Source organism: Grampus griseus (assembly GCF_964374135.1).
Source record: "Grampus griseus genome assembly, chromosome: 1".
Taxonomy (NCBI): domain Eukaryota; kingdom Metazoa; phylum Chordata; class Mammalia; order Artiodactyla; family Delphinidae; genus Grampus; species Grampus griseus.
In genome coordinates this window covers 101,301,143-101,319,860 of record NC_139017.1, presented here as the reverse complement: position 1 = coordinate 101,319,860, position 18,718 = coordinate 101,301,143, and the positions used below count along the sequence as shown (strand labels likewise).

Genomic DNA, 18,718 nt, shown 5'->3' with positions numbered 1-18,718 from the left:
TTTTAGAATAGTAAAAAGCAAATATTAAATTGTTTCTTAGCAACAACTGTTATACTACTGATAAATTAGTGTTACTTCATTATGTTAGTCTAATTTCTTTTATGATCTGATTTTAAGACCGTGTTTGTAATATTCATAGCTCATAATTTAGATACATTTATGAGATTTGTATGAGCATTTGTTTGGACATATAAAAAACATAGGTGTGATACTCCACCAATGAGAACTCAGAGTCTAGTAGTGTCATAAGAACTCTAATCATTAACAGCAATACACTCACTCTTGGACTCACTCTTCCTTGCAATCCCTCTCTCTTCCTTTCCTTTCCCTGCTTCTCCTCCCTTCCTCTCTCCCTCTGTTCCTTCTCTCCCTTTCATTTCTTTCTTCTTTTTCCTTCTCTGTCTAGCCTGTGTGTTTCTCACTGTTTGTAGCCCTTTCTATCTTCAAATTGCTTTAGTTGGGTTTCTCTTCTGGCCACATGTGGACAAGATACATTAATTTAGGGCAAAATTACATTATTATTTACATTTCCATTGAAACAGTATGACAAACAATTGGTATCAGTAGTGCAGCAGAAATATCCTAGTGTATTATGTTCTTTTTGGGACTTACTTTTTTCCTATAATGACGTGAACTTCTTTGCGTCTACCTTTTCTAATTCTGTATGTGAATGATATAGGTTAATTTCATGACATTTTGAAAAGTCCCTGTGAATGAGTCTGTATTATACCTACAAGCACCATAGGTGCCTGTTATCACTTTTCAAAGCTCTTATTACTTGTTTTAAAAGACTTTAAGAAATCATACGTGGGATTTCTATTGCCTGAACAATAGAGTAGAATTAATTCCCATCTTTCTTCTCTTTGATGACTTAGACTTCATTAAATATTATGCTTTTTCATAAATCATGAGAAAGTACAAATAGTAATTTCTAGTAGCCATATTTTTGTAATCACGTATGTGTCCTACATATCGAGTCTACCAGGCCCAGTTACAGTACCCTACACAGTATAGTCATAGAGGTATGAAGTAAATATAATTCTTTGAAAAAAGTTTAGGCAGTTAGAACTGGGAGCCCTGGAGAGAGAAGCTTAAATATGTGCCATCTTCATTGTTATTGAATAAATCTATTGGTAGAATTTTATAACCGTAGAACTTAAAAGTATCTGCGGAGTCATTATTTCTCGTATTTCCACATATTGCTTTAATTTAAAATATTAGTACATTTGGCGGGGGGGTGGGGGGCTAGTTCCAGAAGGCCAAAATGGTCCCACTTTTATTATTAGTTATCATGCCAAAGAAAAAAGCAGTATGCAAGATGGAAAATATGACAGACAAACTAACTAGAGATTGGAGAATAGAGCAGGAAGTAAAGTTTATTACCTTGGCATTGAGAAGTTTCTTTCTATTTTGATTGGTATTTGGTAGTTTACTAGATACTATTTCGAAATTATGTTTTCTTCCACTTAAGAATTTTCTCAATATAGAAAAAGAAGATAAGCTTTAAGAAGGCAGTTTATGTGTTTTTACATGGATTTCCATGTAAGTCCATTAAACTTACAAAGTCTTAAGGTTTCATAAAGCTGATGAGTTGTACCATTCAAAGCAGAAACTCTTGTTTTGAGCTATATATTTGTTACATCATTTTTCCTAAGTACCTGCTTTTGGCTTTTTTAAAAATTTATAATTTCTTTTTCTCTCATTCTTAAGAAAACCTATTGTATACAGTTTGCAGTATCTTTAAGGATATGAGAAATGTTATATTGGACCAGTGTTTTTGAATTTGATGGTGGTACTGGTAGACTTTCTCTGAGGGATGAGGGTTTATAATTTCCTTCTGTGACATCAAGATCTAACCTTAAATAGATATTTGGTGCACACCCAAACTTAACTACTTAATATAAAAATGAATAATTTTTACTCTATAACTACTTCATTGGAGCTTACTGGGTACTCCTTGTTTTTTTTTAAGAAGTATATTTATCTAGCAGTATCAAGTCCATGTTTTCTTTTTAAATTATTCATGATATTATAGACTTCTAGAGTCATTTTTGTAAGCTTTTATTTATCCAGAATATAGTTCTCAGGATTTTCCTGTCTTTAACTTAAATACACATAATAATTTGAATTGTCTGACTGATTTCCTTTTTAGGTCCCTTATGTATTTATTAAGATATAGTGGGTATGTGAAATTTTCTAGTTACAGGGATATGAAAATTGCATATGAGAGTATAGTATTTCTCTATTGAACGTGAATTGCTTTAAAAAAAAGACAAAATATATTTCTAATATTTTACAAAGAACTTTAGTTTTTAATATCCCCAAATCTAAGGTTAATGAACTGTGAATTTATTTTCTAATTGATAGTAAAACTAGGTTAGCTAAAAACTGAAGCATTTGATATTTCAGTTATAATTATATTATTGTTTTCTGTAAAACTATTAATATAGAAACTGAAAAAATAATTTGTATCACTTAGAAATTTAGCTGGTGGAGATTATCATAAAAGATAAATTCAAATGCTTTACCTATTTTGTTTCTTATCATCTATATGATTCTGTTTTAATAATATTTATAGAAGACCATAAATATCTTTTTAAAATTTAAACCTTCTAATCTTCTTACCAGGAATTTTGTCATAGCAAAATAAGTTGTGGTTTTTGTTCCCTGAAACTACTGACAGTCTAAAGAATGTTAAGCTTAATTTGGAAAGATAATGGATAGCGTATGTCATCTTTTCTTATCATCGTAACCATTAATATATATGGCCAGTTCATCAGAGATAAAGGGTAGATATTTTTGTCAGCTATTTATTAAAATCTATATTTTTTATGTGAAGTTCTACCTGACATCTTCCATATTCTCTAAAACATCATGACTTAGAAAATAGGGACAAGTAAAAATTTTAGAGGTCGCTAAACAAATGAAATGGATATGAAGATGAACTTTGCAAAGCTCTACCGAGTATTATGGGTCACAATGTGTGTGTGAGTGTGTTTGTGCGCACGCATGTGCATGTATACACGTGTGGATGGCAGACAGATGCAGTGCCAGTTGCAGAATCCTGGTAACTCATAGAATGTGGGTGATATATAAATATGCATATATATATTCACAATATGAGAGGACTTTGTGCTATGTCATTTCACATTTTCAGAAAGAATAAATTTTAACCAGTTTTCTAAAAATTGAAGTTATGTATTTTTAGTGTTGCTTTTCGAGCACATGGATTTCAGAATGAAAACTGAGAAATGGAAGCTATATCTTCAAAGCAAAATTCAACCCATATGTTTGTGTCCATTAGCAAATATGTATGGGAAACTTGAATCTGGGTGACTCATTATTATTTTGATAATAATGTGTTTTTTAATGTGTCCGTACATTAAAAATAGCACCTTAAAACTAAAGTAGAAATGTTACCCTTACTGACCCATAGTATATTTAAATTCAAAACAGTATTTTGAACTATAATAATTCAGATAATGGTGTTTTGTTTAATGCATTGGGAAAAGTATTCCATTCTTTAATACTACATCTAATATTTATTTTAAATGGCTAATATTAAATCTTTTATATTCACCTTTTCAAATATTAGTATTTTGAGCATGAACAGCTATGTAAGTGAAATCCACTTATGTAAAAATTGTTTTTTAAAGAAGAAAATACGTGTTTACTGATAGAATGATTACTATTTACTTTTGCGTTTCAGTTGCACTTGGAAAATATCTGCCCATTATCATCAGTGTATATATTTTTTTGCAAGTAATTTACTTTTCCAAAAGTGTGGTTAAAGTTGTTTTTCTGGCATAATTGTTTGGATTGTGAAATGTACATGATTTATTTTAATATTGTAAAAAAAAGAATAAGTTATTGCATCTTCTGTATTATGGTTTCATGTGAATAATATACCATTTCTTTCTGTTTTCCATTGAACTATTCAGTGGTCGGTGAAGATGGTAAGCCTTATGTGCTGATCTATATACTGTGCCAACATTAAATAATCACAAAACATTGTTTTGTTTAATTCAAAACAAAGTGGTAACGTACATCCCCACATGTTACCTTGTATGTCTTTTCTTTTTATAATTTAATCCATAGTCCAACACATGCCAGTACCTCTGATGTCATAAAATTTAATAATAATGTGGTTAACTGTAACTCATTAAGTTCTTAAATGTTATTGGGTGGAGTCTTTGTCATGTTACAGACAATGAAATTATAGTTAAACGTCATTTTAAAAGTTACATGGTAGAACAAAAGTTTATGTTTTTACAAAAGAAAAATTAAACAAAAATGATTTTTCTTAACACTCTTTAAAAAGATCATATAAGTTTGATTTGTAGTTTATCACAAGAATCATTAGATTTTCCAAAATGTAAGAAAGAAAGATTTCTTGCTCGTTTCATTAGAGAGTCAGTGCTTTCTTCTTGTCTACTAATGAATGGGAATAAAAGCACAAATAACTTAAATATTGTGTGTGTGTGCGCATGTGTGCTTGTGCATGTGTGTGATGTTCCTTTATACATATGTTTCAAACAAATTAATGGAACTGCATTGTGAAGACCTAATGTAAAAATTATTGGGTGGTTATGTAGTTTCTCATTTTTGGAAAACAAATGAGTCTTTTTCAGACTATTGCAGTTTGGCCTTTTATGAATTCCCATGTAGTAGGAGAGGTTTTTAAATGTCTCAGAGTCTCCTTTACAGCCATAGAAAATAGAGTGAGTTTAGTTCTCATATTCTATAAAGGAATATGTTATAATGTCAAAATGGGATATTAAAAATGCAAGTACCTAGCTATCTGCTGTTAATAAATTTGAGAACAAGTTCGATTAATGATAAGTGGAAATCTGGAGGATTTACTTATAGGTAATTGTGAGTTTATTACAATACTATCAAAAAAAATATTGAAATGTGTTTTTTCATTTCATTAAATTTAAAAATATAAATAAGAAAGTTTTACTTTTGGCACAATATAATAGTTTTCAAACTATTATATACCTGTACCCCAAATTAGATTAAATCTGACAACTTACATTGATAATTGACCACTAAATTTAAAGGCACCTTATAGGAAATTTTGCCATTTGTTTATTTAGGTCAGATTTGGGTGATTGACAGATTTTTATTTCTGGTGACTGGTAGATTAAAATACAAAAGCCACTTAGAAAAGATGTCCTCCTTTTTTTTTTTTAGACAGGCTTGTTGAATGTCTATAATGTTCAGGCCATTTGCAAAAAATTTTCTTATGAATTAAATGTTACATTTGATCATGGCTTACCTGAAAAGTGAGTTTTATCTTTTTTAAAAGCAAGGGAAGCACTCTTATAGATGGTGAAATAAAGCTATTTAGATGTGTTATAGGAGTCAGTGGTTCAAGGAGCAAGGATGCATTTGTTGTGGGAGCTCACTTCAGCAACACTTAAAAAATTGAATTGCATATTCTTAAAATCCCCATTTTAAAGAGAAAAATGAAGAATAATAGTTGTCAGCAATTTTTGAGTATGTAAAATCTTACATAAATATGGGCTCATGTTAAATGGAATCAGTAGTTGCTAACATTGGTCTGGTTGTATAATCTCTAATAAGATAACTACGGTAACAATGACATGATTAACATTTAAGAGGAGAAAGACATCATTTGAATCAGAAGTTACATCTAAATACTAGAACTGTTTCTTAAATGATATAGTTTCTTGAATATCAAAACATTAAAAAAATTTTAGACATTAAGCATCCTTCCTAAATAAGGATTTTATCTTTCTTTGGATTATATCTTTATTTCAAGAACAACTGAGGTATGCTATTTGGTTGTACAAAGGATAATTGAAAATAAATTCCTTATTGGAATGTAGTTTCTACTTACATTTCACTGGGTGGATAGTTCTACCTTTTATTTTTTAATGATCAAGTATGTTTCGGTTCTAATGAATGGTTTAATAAATATAATCATTCAAAGACTGTGTAATATTAAAATATTTTTCATTAGTTATATTGCCTTTATGAGGTAAGTTGTTTAACTCAGTTATATAAACTTTTCATATTTTCAGTCTGAACATTTGTAATATCCCGAGTATCACGGCAATAGATTTGATTTGGGAATGTGGTGCAGTATGTTATATAAAAAATACTTTGTATAAGTGAGAAATGTTACGTGTTTCCATTTCATTGTTATTGCTGTAAGAAGGTTCATCTGTATTTATTTTAACTCTGCCGAGACCTGAATATAATGTTATACTGGTAATTACCAATTATCTGTATCTGCTGATATTTTTACCTATTCTATTTCATGATTTTTTAAAAAGTGACTGGCATCTGAGCTCTTTCTTCAATACGATTTTTTTTTTTTAATACGATTGTTTTAATTAACATACACATACGTATCTATGTAGATTTCTTTTTCTTAAAAGGAGGTGTTTGGGGCTAATTTGAAATTAAACTTAAAATTGATATATATTCTTACTTTATAGTGAGTATATTTTAGAAATAAAATTTCATGAAAATATCTTTTATAATGATTTAGATTCTCTTTTCAGGGCCCAGCACTAGAAGATTTCAGTCATCTGCCACCAGAACAGAGACGTAAAAAACTACAGCAGCGCATCGATGAACTTAACAGAGAACTACAAAAAGAATCAGACCAAAAGTATTTTCCCATTAAGTTCTGTCTGCCATCATTATTCCTTTCAGAGTCTACTTTGAATGATATGTTTAAATGTGATGTATAAAAGGCTTAAAAATTATACATCCTAATTGAAATATCTTTTGAGGGAAAAATACAGTCCTAAACTTCGGAAAATTGTGCTCTGTCATATTTTTAAAATGAAATGTTAGAGTTTCTTAGGTTGCAGGTTACTTATTGGATGCTAATAGTATATATTTATGTCTTCCATAAATTTTCAAAATAGTTTGATGATTATCAAGGGTAGTTTCACCAACACTAACTACCTCTTATATTTTGATAAATTTTTATTTTGCTTTAGTATATAAATTGAGCTCAATAGAAATCTGAGGTTATAATTATTTTGTTTGCTGCAAGAATGTTGGAAAACAGTGTTTGATTACTTACAGCTTCAGATTCATTCGTAGCTTTAATTTTTTTTCAATTTTATTAAAAGTTTCTTTTAGTTCAGTTTTGTTTTAATGAATATAGAGATTTATATATGATGAATAAAGGGTTATTACAGTGGATTGGTAACTTACTACCTGCTTTTACACTGAAGATAAAATTGGAGCTTAAACTCTGACATGAATGATTGAAGAGATTCATACTTGAGAATGATCTGAAGATAGGTGATATTAAAATAGTCAATTTTGTCTCAATAAAACTGGAAAAAACAAAGCATTAAGAAATCAACCTTAAAAAGGAGAACTGTAGGATGAGATGAGAAGAAATTTCTGTCATTTTATGTAACACATTTAAAGGATAAACAGAAGAGAAGGAATCAGTGAGGGAAATAATGGGACAGAGGTGAAGGGAAGGGAAAAGAAAATGTAACCTCCAGGAAATCAAGAAAGAAAAGAATATTAAGGAGTGTTAGTAATGTCAGATGTTAGAGCCAAGGAGAGCTAATTGAGGCATATATAGTGATATAATAGTGATATGGTAATAGTGATATGATTAGAGAAGTGAAGAGGATGAATGACTTGAATTTAGAGGGAGAGGGGCAAGTTAAAGATGGTATAGATGAGTGGGAGGATGATGATGCTGTGAACTAAGATAAGGAACACCAGTGGAATAATGTGTCTGGATGAGAATATGATGAGTTTGATTTGAGACATGATGAGTTTAACAATATTGAGGAATATTCTTTCAGTCCTTGATTAAATATATATAATCTCATTTAGGAAGCAAGAAATGAAATCTTTTTTTTTTAATTCTAAATGTTTTAAAAGACTGCCTCCATAAATTACTAACTATATACATGATCAGCTTCGTGCAGATTATCTTCAATCAGGTAATGTTTGATTAAAGTTAAAGAGATACGACTTTTACGATTAGGCTGCATGTGAGTCCCCAGAATCAAATGAAACTCTTTTATCTGGGAACATGTAAAGTAAATGTTTAATTTTATGTCTTCCTGCTCATTTTCAGAGAAGCACTCAACAAAATGAAAGATGTATATGAGAAAAATCCACAAATGGGGGACCCAGGGAGTTTGCAGCCTAAATTAGCAGAGACCATGAATAACATTGACCGCCTGCGAATGGAAATCCACAAGAATGAGGTAGATTTGTTATTTAGCAGTTGTCTAAGATAAGTTCATTTTTATAAACTTCATTATGATAGATTGGGTTTTGCTAGAATTATCTTCAAATATTTTATTTTAGAGTTTATGATCTAAAAGTAAGGTATCATTATGATCTAAAAGTAAGGTACCATAATCTAAAAGTAAGGTATCATAATCTTTCTTTTTTTTTTTCTGTTTCTTTTTCTTTTGGCTAAGTTGCGACTTTGTTGCTGCGCTAGGGCTTTCTCTAGTTGTGGTACATGGGGGCTACTCTTTGTTGCTGTGCGTGGGCTTCTCATTGCGGTGGCTTCTCTTTCTGCGGAGCACGGGCTGTAGGCGCAGACTTCAGTAGTTACAGCATGCGGGCTCAGTAGTTGCAGCGTGCGGGCCCTAGAGCACGTAGACTTCAGTAATTGCAGCGCGTTGGCTCAGTAGTTGCAACGTGCAGGTTCTAGGGCACATGGACTTCGGTAGTTGTGGTGCACGGGCTCAGTAGTTGTGGCTCATGGGCTCTAGAGTGCAGGCTCAGTAGTTGTGGTGCATGGGCTTAGTTGCTGTGTGGCACGTGGGCTCTTCATGGACCAGGGATCGAACCTGTGTCCCCTGCATTGGCAGGCAGCTTCTTAACCACTGCACCACCAGGGAAGTTCAGGTATCATAATCTTTAGAATTAATCCCTCGTTGAAGTTTTTTTCCTTATTTAAAACTTTATGTAAAACTAAACGTACTATGTTTTTAATCAGCCATCAAGTTGATCATTGACCAAATTGAAATAAAGGTTTCCCTTCTCTAAGAATTACATAATTATAAAGACCCAAAGCACATTTTAAATGTAGAATATTTTATGAGCTTTAAAATACATACATTGGGCTTCCTTGGTGGTGCAGTGGTTAAGAATCCACTTGCCAATGTGGGGGACACAGGTTCGAGCCCTGGTCCGGGAAGATCCCACATGCCTCAGAGCAGCTAAGCCTGTGTGCCACAACTACTGAAGCTGCGCTCTAGAGCCCGTGAGCCACAAGTACTGAAGCCCATGCGCCTAGAGCCTGTGCTCCGCAACAAGAGAAGCCACCGCAATGAGAAGCCCACACACCACAACGAAGAGTAGCCCCCACTCGCTGCAACTAGAGAAAGCCCTCGTGCAGCAACGAAGACCCAACACAGCCAAAAATAGAAAATAAAACAAAAAGTAAATAAATTAAAAAAAATATATATATATATATATTTATTGAGCTCAGTTTTGTTTTTTCCCTAAGGCTTGGCTGTCTGAAGTTGAAGGCAAAACAGGTGGAAGAGGAGACAGAAGGCATAGCAGTGACATAAATCACCTTGTAACACAGGGACGAGAAAGGTTATTTTTTGCATTTTATTTGTATTTCCTGCTTTTACCCCAAACTTTTCTCACTGTTTTGTCCTAAACTTCATACAGTTCTCTTTTTTCCTACAAGTTTGGCTTTTAATAACTCAATCTTTGAACCTAAATAATTTTCTGTTTCTTTATAATAGCTACAGGTGAAGTATGGAATTTCATATTGCTGCTCAGTTCTAGTTTGTAATGCGTCTACAAACAGAGAGGTAGGAACTTGGAAAATTCTGGGAGCTGTGGTCTAGAGGCATAGGCTCCCCAGGCCTGGGAAGATTGCCTTTAGGTTTAGATGGAGTTGGGTAGCTTATGCCAAAGAAAAATTTAACTGTCAAATTACTCAAAGTTTTGTGAAGGAAAAAAATTCATATTGTTAAATTGGATCAGAGCTTCCAAAAGGCATTTTACTAAATTTCCATGTTTTCATACCATTTGTGACATTTTCTCCCTTTGGGTAAATGTTTTTTTTCGCCCTCATAATAAAATCCAACAAATTTGGATTCACCTTAGAGAACAATTTGAGAGATCTAGTATCAAATATTGGTTTACTACCTAATTACATTGTAATTGAGCAAATTCTTTTTTTTTATTTTTATTTTTTTTATTTTGCGGTACGCGGGCTCTCACTGCTGTGGCCTCTCCCGTCACGGAGCACAGGCTCCGGACGCGCAGGCTCAGCGGCCATGGCTCACGGGCCCAGCCGCTCCGCGGCATGTGGGATCCTCCCAGACCGGGGCACGAACCCGCGTCCCCTGCATTGGCAGGCGGACTCTCAACATCTGCGCCACCAGGGAAGCCTGAGCAAATTCATTTTTTAAAAATTTTATTGGATTATAGTTGATTTACAGTGTGTTTCAGGTGTACAGCAAAGTGATTCAGTTATACATATACATATATTCATTCTCAGATTTTTTTCTCATATAGGTTATCACAGAATATTGAGTGGAGTCCTCTGTGCTACATAGTGGGTCTTTGTTGGTTATCTGTCTCATATATAGTAGTGTGTGTGTGTTAATCCCAAGATCCTGATTTATCCCTCCCCTCCACATTTAGCAGTTCATTTTTAATGCTCCCTGAGTCTCAGTTTCCTAAAATATAAAGTAAAGATTAAAATACCTGTCATACAGGGTTATTAGTAATGAATGAAATAATGTAGGGGTCCCCAACTGCAGGGGTGGTGCACAGCAGGAGGTGAGCGGCGGGTGGGCTGGTGAGTGACGCTTCATCTGCCACCCCCATCACTCTCATTACCGCCTGAACCATCCCGTCCCCCCACCCCCGCCCCGGTCCCTGGATAAATTGTCTTCCACGAAACCGGTCCCTGGTGCCAAAAAGGTTGGGGACGACTGAAATAGCGTACATAAAGCACCTACTAGTAAAATACCTGTGCTAGTATGTGCTTGACAAATGTTAATTTCTCCTTCTCTTCCTCTCCATTATCACTTTTTGAAAGTATATATCCTTAATATATCAAGAGATAGTCACAAATACACTGGTTTTTGTTATTAGGTAAACCCTAGATTAAAATAATCTAGTCCCTCTGGTTTGTGTTATTAAGAACTTGGCTTCCAGGCATACTGAAAGTACTGCTAAATCTCATCATGCAAATTATGAAAATATTATTCAGTCATTTGATTCTTCAGCAAAATCAACATTTTTTTCTCTTTGAAGTAAAAATTTACAGAAAAAATGCCTTTGGATTACCTGCTTTCTGGGATTTGCTTAGTTACTAACTTTCCTCTTAACGTGATTAATTGGAAATTAATTTTACTAGGAGTCTTTTGGTTTTCAGTGACAGGATGAATACTCTACCCATACTGGCTTAAACTGAAAAGGGATTTTATTGGCTGACTTCAGGGAGAGCTTGATCTAGGAACTCAGATGATATCTTCAGTACTCCGTTTCTCTCCACCTTCCAGTTTTGCCTTACACTGTGTTGGCTTCATTTAAAGGCTCTACATGGTGATCTTCCAAAGCTCTTAAGCTCATATTTCTCCAGGTTCACGTCCAGTGGAAAAGGAAGGGAGCTTCTCTGAACAGTCCCAAGCAAAAGTTTTTGTGTATCTCTCATATCTTACTGGGTTACATGCCTACTAGTGAACTATTCACTCTGGTCATACAAGTTCTGTGCTAAGATGGACCCTCTGGAACCAGGACAGAGCAACTCTACCTGAAGCCTGTGAACTGAACATGGGTCTGGGTGGGTCCCCTAAGAAATTTTAGGGTTTTCTTGAAAAAAGAGGGGGTGATGAATCCAGGATGATAAAAACCAAATGTCCATGACATTTTTCCATTTTATCTCTGGACCCAGTGATAATGAGACATACTTACCGAATACATGTTATGTGCCTAGAACATTGTAATCTTTTAATTTTTAATTTCAGGAAATTCAACAAAAGCATTTTGAATTAGAAGACACACACACACACACACACACATTTCAACATTTAAGAAAATGAAGACTTAATTTGGAACTGTGTCATGGTTATTTGATTCTCTGAATTGATCCTGAGGAGATCAACTTGTAGGTAATATAAAAAGTTCCCATGTACTTGATTAGAGATAATTTTGTTTCATAGCCCTGAGGGAAGCTATACTGATGATGCAAACCAAGAAGTCCGTGGGCCACCCCAACAGCATGGTCACCACAGTGAGTTTGATGATGAGTTTGAAGATGACGATCCCTTGCCTGCTATTGGACACTGCAAAGCTATCTACCCTTTCGATGGTATGATTTTCTTAATACACTGTAATTGATAAAATGGGTTCCTTAAAGTCTACATACAGAGTCATGCACTGTAGTGTCCTTATAGCTAAATAAGAAAACTATAAGTGCCAGAAAATTATAATCCCAGTTCATTAGTGTGAATATTTTTGTTTTAACTACATTGCAGGTATAGAGATTTTTCTTCCATACATGACATTGAAAGAAAATTACCTATGTTATCAGCATCCTAATAAAGATTATTATTTAATTATCAACTTTGGTTGATACAGAATTTCGCAACTTTGATGTACTCATCAAAGTTGAAGCCGCTTGAGCATGTAGCTCAACCCAGAAAGTGGAAGGCTGGTAAATATCACTTCAGGCTCTTCCTTGTAACTTGCTAACATTGAGCGGCAGGTACTAGGCAAATGGCATAGCTGAGTGCCACCACCATATGCTGACCCTGTAGGCCATATTTTCAGGTGAGGGAAGGAGGAAACGTGGTAGCTTCTGACTATGCCATCCTTCCCCCTGTGATAGTTGGAGAAGAGACTCTATAAGGGGAGGAAGGCATTGTGGCCCTCTCTTACAGGTTTTTAGTTACCCTTCCCTCTCTTGGACTTTGAAAAATCGTTTTCTTCATTTCACAGAGGAGCAAGCAGAGTAACACCCTTACAAAGAAGTTATAAAATGGTGTATGAATTTAAGGCCCTTCCCTACCCATCCATTGTTTTGGTTTTTAAATTGAGTAGTTTTTAGTTGCTGCTCATTCTGAGAAAATAGTATTAAATAAGATCTTGCTATAATTTGCTACAGAGAGTAAGGGAAGGATTTAGTGTATGTTAAATAAATATTCATTTGTGAAAACTGTTACTGCTAAGCAGGTTGGGAATGGTTGAGGGATTGGGAAGAAAGAGAGGCCTGAGGCTGATGAAGTTTTGAAGGAAGTTTGTGGCTATGATCATTCTGCTTCTACCATCACCAGAGTTGGACCTGTATTTTTCTCTGCTCTCTCCTCAAATTATATTCTTTCCTTCTTTCTTCCAACCCTCTCACTGTCTTGTTACTATTTTGAACTTCATGAATTTTCTAGATAACAGTGCCACTCAAATTTGGGGAAGGAGTTGGAGTAGTGAAATAGGAGTTAGCATACCCTGTCAAATCATACAGTGTTGTTGTAGCTCAGATACTTCATCTGTTACATGGTGCTGCTGTTAATGCCAGCCTCACGGGTTATTGTGCAGTTCAAATGAGGTAAGTATATGAAACTGTTGGGTAAACTACAAAGCATCATAGAGGTGTTGGTAATGAGAGTCAGTGGGCTCATAGTTCTATTACATTGAAATCTAGTAGGGTTCCATGTTGTTTTTTGTTGTATTTGTAACTTTTATTCAAAATTATTGCTATACTTAAATTATGCTTGTGCTCATTTAGGACATAATGAAGGTACTCTGGCAATGAAAGAAGGTGAAGTTCTATACATTATTGAGGAGGACAAGGGTGATGGATGGACAAGAGCTCGGAGACAGAATGGTGAAGAAGGCTACGTTCCCACATCATACATAGATGTAACTCTAGAGAAAAACAGTAAAGGTGCAGTAACTTACATCTAAACTAACACGGCAGCTTTGTAACATGTATGACATAGGAACGATAACAAAATGAAAACACAGTCAATGGGTGGGAAAACATAAGAAAGCTGAAAGGGCATCCAAGATTTATTGTTCACTGTGTGAGCTGAGTGTAGGCTCGATCTTAGAGATGTGACTATTACAAGAAACTGTTCTCGTGACGCTTTACCATTTGAGTGATGTTGGTGTGAAGCTTAATTGATGCCTTTTGCTTTATGTCCTGCTTAAGTCTGTGTGAAGGATTTGTGTTTTTCTGCCTTATAAATCATAAAATTTAATCTACTGGGCAGGAATCCATCCTGTAGAGGGGTAGGGATAGAAAGCTCCCTACCCCTCTACACTTTGCTTCAGGAAACACAGTGACTGTAGTGAACTCAAGTAAAACTGCTCTGAAATGCTTGCTATAAAAAGCTGATGCCCAAAAGAGGGGTTTGGTCTAGGGGTTTGAAATTGTAGCTACAGTTTCTAGGAAAAATGTAATAATAGTTGGCTAATTGGATAAAATACGAATGTAATCATTTTCATTTTTGTCCTTATTCTCGACTTCAGTTTCCTAAAGGAAGAAAACAGGCACCTAACACATAATCTGTTTTAGTAGTAGGCTAATCAAGAGACGTGCAAAATAAACGGGCCTGGTCTTGCTCTTTAAGTGAATAAAATGGCTTTCTTTTAAGACCCAAGGATATTTTCAGGTTTTCTAGTAATTTTCAATAATGTGCAAGCTTTCTTCTAAATTAATGCTTGTATTTTTCATCTTTAAATGTCTTTTGAGAAATACCACTTTAGTGATACTAGCATTTAGCAATTATACATAGGAAAGTGGATTCTAAATAAACTAAGAGGAAATCTTGCATGGAGGAGAAGTACTGGCAAATTTTGCTTGAAAGAAAAAATGACTTTTTTCACTAACTGGGTTGGAGGAATATATCTCTGTCATCACTGAAGGCATTTCCTCATTTTAGCTGAATCGTCAATTATTAGGAGTTTTTTTTCCAATTTTAATAAGCATTTGTTGGAAACACTGTATAATCAAGACATGTGCAGTGCTAGTTGTGTAGGGGAGTAAAGTGAGGAAGCAATTAAGAGACTGGTCCTTAATTTTGCTCATGTTCCAACATGTTTTGGTGTTTTTAATAGCTGACTATAAAATGATTTTAGAGACATTTGGGATGGACACTTTAAACTGAACACTCCTTTTGGTCTTACTAAAGGTCTTCAGTAATTGTTCTTTTCTTTTTCCTCCTGGACTGCAGGTTCCTGAAGAGGGTTTCTGAGGAAATGGGCAAGATGTTGAAGGAGGTTACATGCAGCTGCTTTTGGGGGGAGGGTATTAGAGTTGTCAGGCTCAGAGAGAGTGAGAGAAGCAAGTTGCATGAGTGCATGCAGACATGATTATTTTTTTACTAACTTCATTAGCATTTCCGTACATTGTTTTAAAAAATCATTGTAATACCAACCCTTAAACTTGTCAATTACAGTTATTCACATAAAGGAAAAAAGCCAACAATGGCTAACCTTTGTTTTTTCCATTTATTTTACTGATATCCAAATCAGAAAGAATGCAGAGCTGTCCTTAAGTTTGTCATATCTGACTGTCCCAACAGGACTGTCCATTGCAGCTCTTTTAATTGGCTTTTAGACCCATTGTCGGTTAGAATCCTTGCCATTTTTGACTGTTCCAAGAGGACTGTCCATCGCAGCTCTGTTTAATTGGCTTTTAGACCCATTGTCTGTTAGAATCCTTGCCATTTGTCAGTGTCTGCCTGCGTCACCTCTGTGCTTGCTTAACATCCTGTTGCATGTCTAGAGTGATCGGGTTTAGATTTTTCAGGCATGTCTTTATAATCCCTTGTTCTTGTCAAAGCCTTTGTTTTGTTTTACATTTGTAGTGCAAATCACTTTGTCAAACATCTCCAGCACTAATGTTTCCATCCTACTATTTGTGTACGCTGCTATAACTTCCCCACTGCAAAACAGTCCAGTTTTGGCATTATGAAGAAGCAGTTTGTGAACCTGAAGTATTTATGATCAGAAGAAAAAACATCTCTGCTCTAGCCTACAGCCCAGTTGAAAGAACTCTTTGAAACATGATACATCTTCAGCACCTCAGTCTGGGAAGAATCTATAGTCAGCACTGAAATCCTGGCATAATAAACACAGAAGATACTCACCACCTCAAGACAAAGGACTGTTGTCAGAAGTCAGCTGCTTCCATTCAAACGCTGCCTTAAACTAGAGTGCCTAAATCTGCTGATTGCCAACACTACCACTACAGTATCCCACAAAGGGCTTTATGTGTCAGCTCAGTGCGACCTCCATTAACTCGGCAGTGCTGCTATAGCTGCCGATACAACCTCGGTAGGTGGCTTTTAGAGCTCTACCATGTTTGTTGGTGCATCTTCAAATTTACGCATCAAACTAAAGACATGTCCGAGTCCATTTTACTTAGTGTTTTTATGAGAAGTTTTATGGACCTCCCTCCCATTGTCTTCTGATTTGGGGTTACTGTTTTCTCACTTAATTATTACAATGATAGTCTGTTTCCAAGTGATGATTTTATTTGAACCACATACAATTTAGTGAAACTTTGTAATGATCTATGTGCACTTTTCCTTGTAAAATGGGAGTTTCTGTATGTTTATACTTGTAAATATAATTGTCATCAGTGCCCCTACGCTCATGTTGCTCATGTTGTCCTCCCTCGCATTTGTGATTCTGTTAATGACTTGTATCTTAACTAATTTCTTAGTGACATTTAATGGGGAGGTGGGTGGGGGTGGGGGGATATTTGTAACATGGAAGCTTCATTAATTTGGTTCTTTACTGTTTTGAAGGAAGAAAGAACGTGAAATGGTCTGTGTATTGTTGGATTTCAAGCGATATTTTAGAAACTGTGTGACTGCTTTAATAATTTTTCCCAGTGTTATTTGAATCGTACTACCAGTTATACTAAAGTTGAATGACAATTGTGTGAAAGTCGATGCCTTCGTAAGATCAAGTACTCCCATTACACAGCTGACATGATAGTGTATTACCTTTAAGGCTAGTAAACTATGAAGTTTTAGATTTTAAATCTCGTTACAGGGTTATTTATATAAAGTGACATTATTCAGTACTGACAGACTACATAAAGTAGTTTTCAGATCCAGTGCTATTTTTATTTTAAAGGTTAGCAATGAAGAGGAAACCTGAGCTGGCTGTGTTTGTCTTCTGTACAAAGCCTGAGGTGCTTGTGCTTTTTGGCAACAGCCACAGAGGGCAAAGTTTAAGGCTTTCTTGTGAGGACTAACTGTTCTTTTCAAGCTACTGTTTGTTTTTCTTAAAGCAGGATTTGCTTCCGTAGGAGGCAAGTTCCCTCACGTGGAATAGTGCAACCTGTGTATGGGTTATTACAATAGGAAAGACATTTGTACTTGCACAGTTTAAATCATTCTTAAATTTGAATATGTGAATTGTCCAAAAGAAGTCTTTAATTTTTTCAGTAATTTTTACTCTTTTTGTGCACATGTTGATTTCTTAATGTAAATGCTTTGTTTAAGATAGTGTTCTCTGTTGAGAATATTTTCATGGAATAAAATAATCTTTTCATGGTCAGTTAAGGTGTATAGTATTATCTCTTACTGCTGTGTGAACTAAAGAGATATAATGGTTTTGTTCTTGAATATGCTAAGTTCCAGGTAATACAAAGTAGATGACCAGGTTCCACAAGTGGAAGCATCTGTGTTGGGCAACAATTTTTGTAAAGCAGTTTTGAAAATTTTATTCTAGTTTTAGTTTCTCTCAAGCTTTCTTAAAGGGAAAAAAAGTTAACTTTCTTTACAGTGAATTTAAGTTAAGGTAATAATTTGTATATTTTAATCTTTGTTCTACAGTAGCTATGTTACACAGACTTTGCTTTTACACCATCTTAGCCTCTGCATCCATAGGAACTTTCCCTATACTACATAGATTGATCTAGTCAGCATTTCCCGTGCTTCTGCTTGAGTTCCTGATCGGTCAGAGAGAGCGCCTGTGTCTTCATCGCATTTCAAAACATGGAAAGAGAATATTTGCCACAATTAGTGTCACATCAGTGATTTTAGGAAGTCTTAGTTTCAGAAGATTAACCTTTTTAAAAGAGCAAATCTGAAACTATGACTAGTAACTTCTAGAAACCCTAAAAGGGGGTAAAACTCAGGGTTTTATTCTGAACAATGAAAGGTTGCAACTGTTGAGATGAAAATTTAGAGATCCACGCCAAGCTTGGAAGTAGGGACACACAAAACAAAACAGCAGGAAAACAGTGTCAACCAAAAAACTCAACAATGAAAAGGACTTTTACTGTCTGAACCAAGATCAGGGAAGTCAAATCATACTTGGTAGAAAAATATAACATCCTCATAACAGTATTAAGGAAACAGTAAAAGGAAAAGGATCTTCAGACTTGTTGAAAAGAATAGGTTTTCTTTGTGAAGAAGGTATTAGTGCAGGTGAAAAAAATACTAAAAAAAACCCACCAAGCCTATTTCAATGAGCTCATATACCTGGGATCAAATATATTCCTGAGTATAGTCACTGTCTGTAATCTAAGAAACTATGGAAAATATAAGAGATGCCAAAAGATAGGGGGATGGGAAAATACACATTTAAAAAAAAATTTGTTTTATGGTAATATGGTTGATTTACAATGTTGCATTAATTTCTGCTGTACAGCACAGTGATTCAGTTATACGTATATATATACATTCTTTTAAAAATTCTTTTCCATTATGGTTTATCACAGGATATTGAATATAGTTCCCTGTGC

General features: G+C 34.7%; 1 protein-coding gene across 2 annotated transcripts in view; it reads left to right on the top strand.

Moving 5' to 3' along the window:
* The window catches only part of FNBP1L (formin binding protein 1 like), a 120,895-nt gene extending 103,375 nt beyond the window's left edge, over positions 1-17,520 (top strand). The window contains exons 10-15 of one of the 2 annotated variants that reach the window (XM_082670602.1): positions 6,537-6,646; positions 8,096-8,228; positions 9,488-9,582; positions 12,174-12,322; positions 13,736-13,894; positions 15,186-17,520. In XM_082670602.1, coding sequence (XP_082526728.1) covers positions 6,537-6,646; positions 8,096-8,228; positions 9,488-9,582; positions 12,174-12,322; positions 13,736-13,894; positions 15,186-15,193 — 654 coding nt within the window. In that variant the 3' untranslated portion in view covers positions 15,194-17,520. Of the gene's footprint in view, positions 1-6,536; positions 6,647-8,095; positions 8,229-9,487; positions 9,583-12,173; positions 12,323-13,735; positions 14,097-15,185 lie in introns of those variants that run through there. The other variant, XM_082670601.1, reaches the window with a different exon arrangement.
* Positions 17,521-18,718: the final 1,198 nt, after the last annotated feature.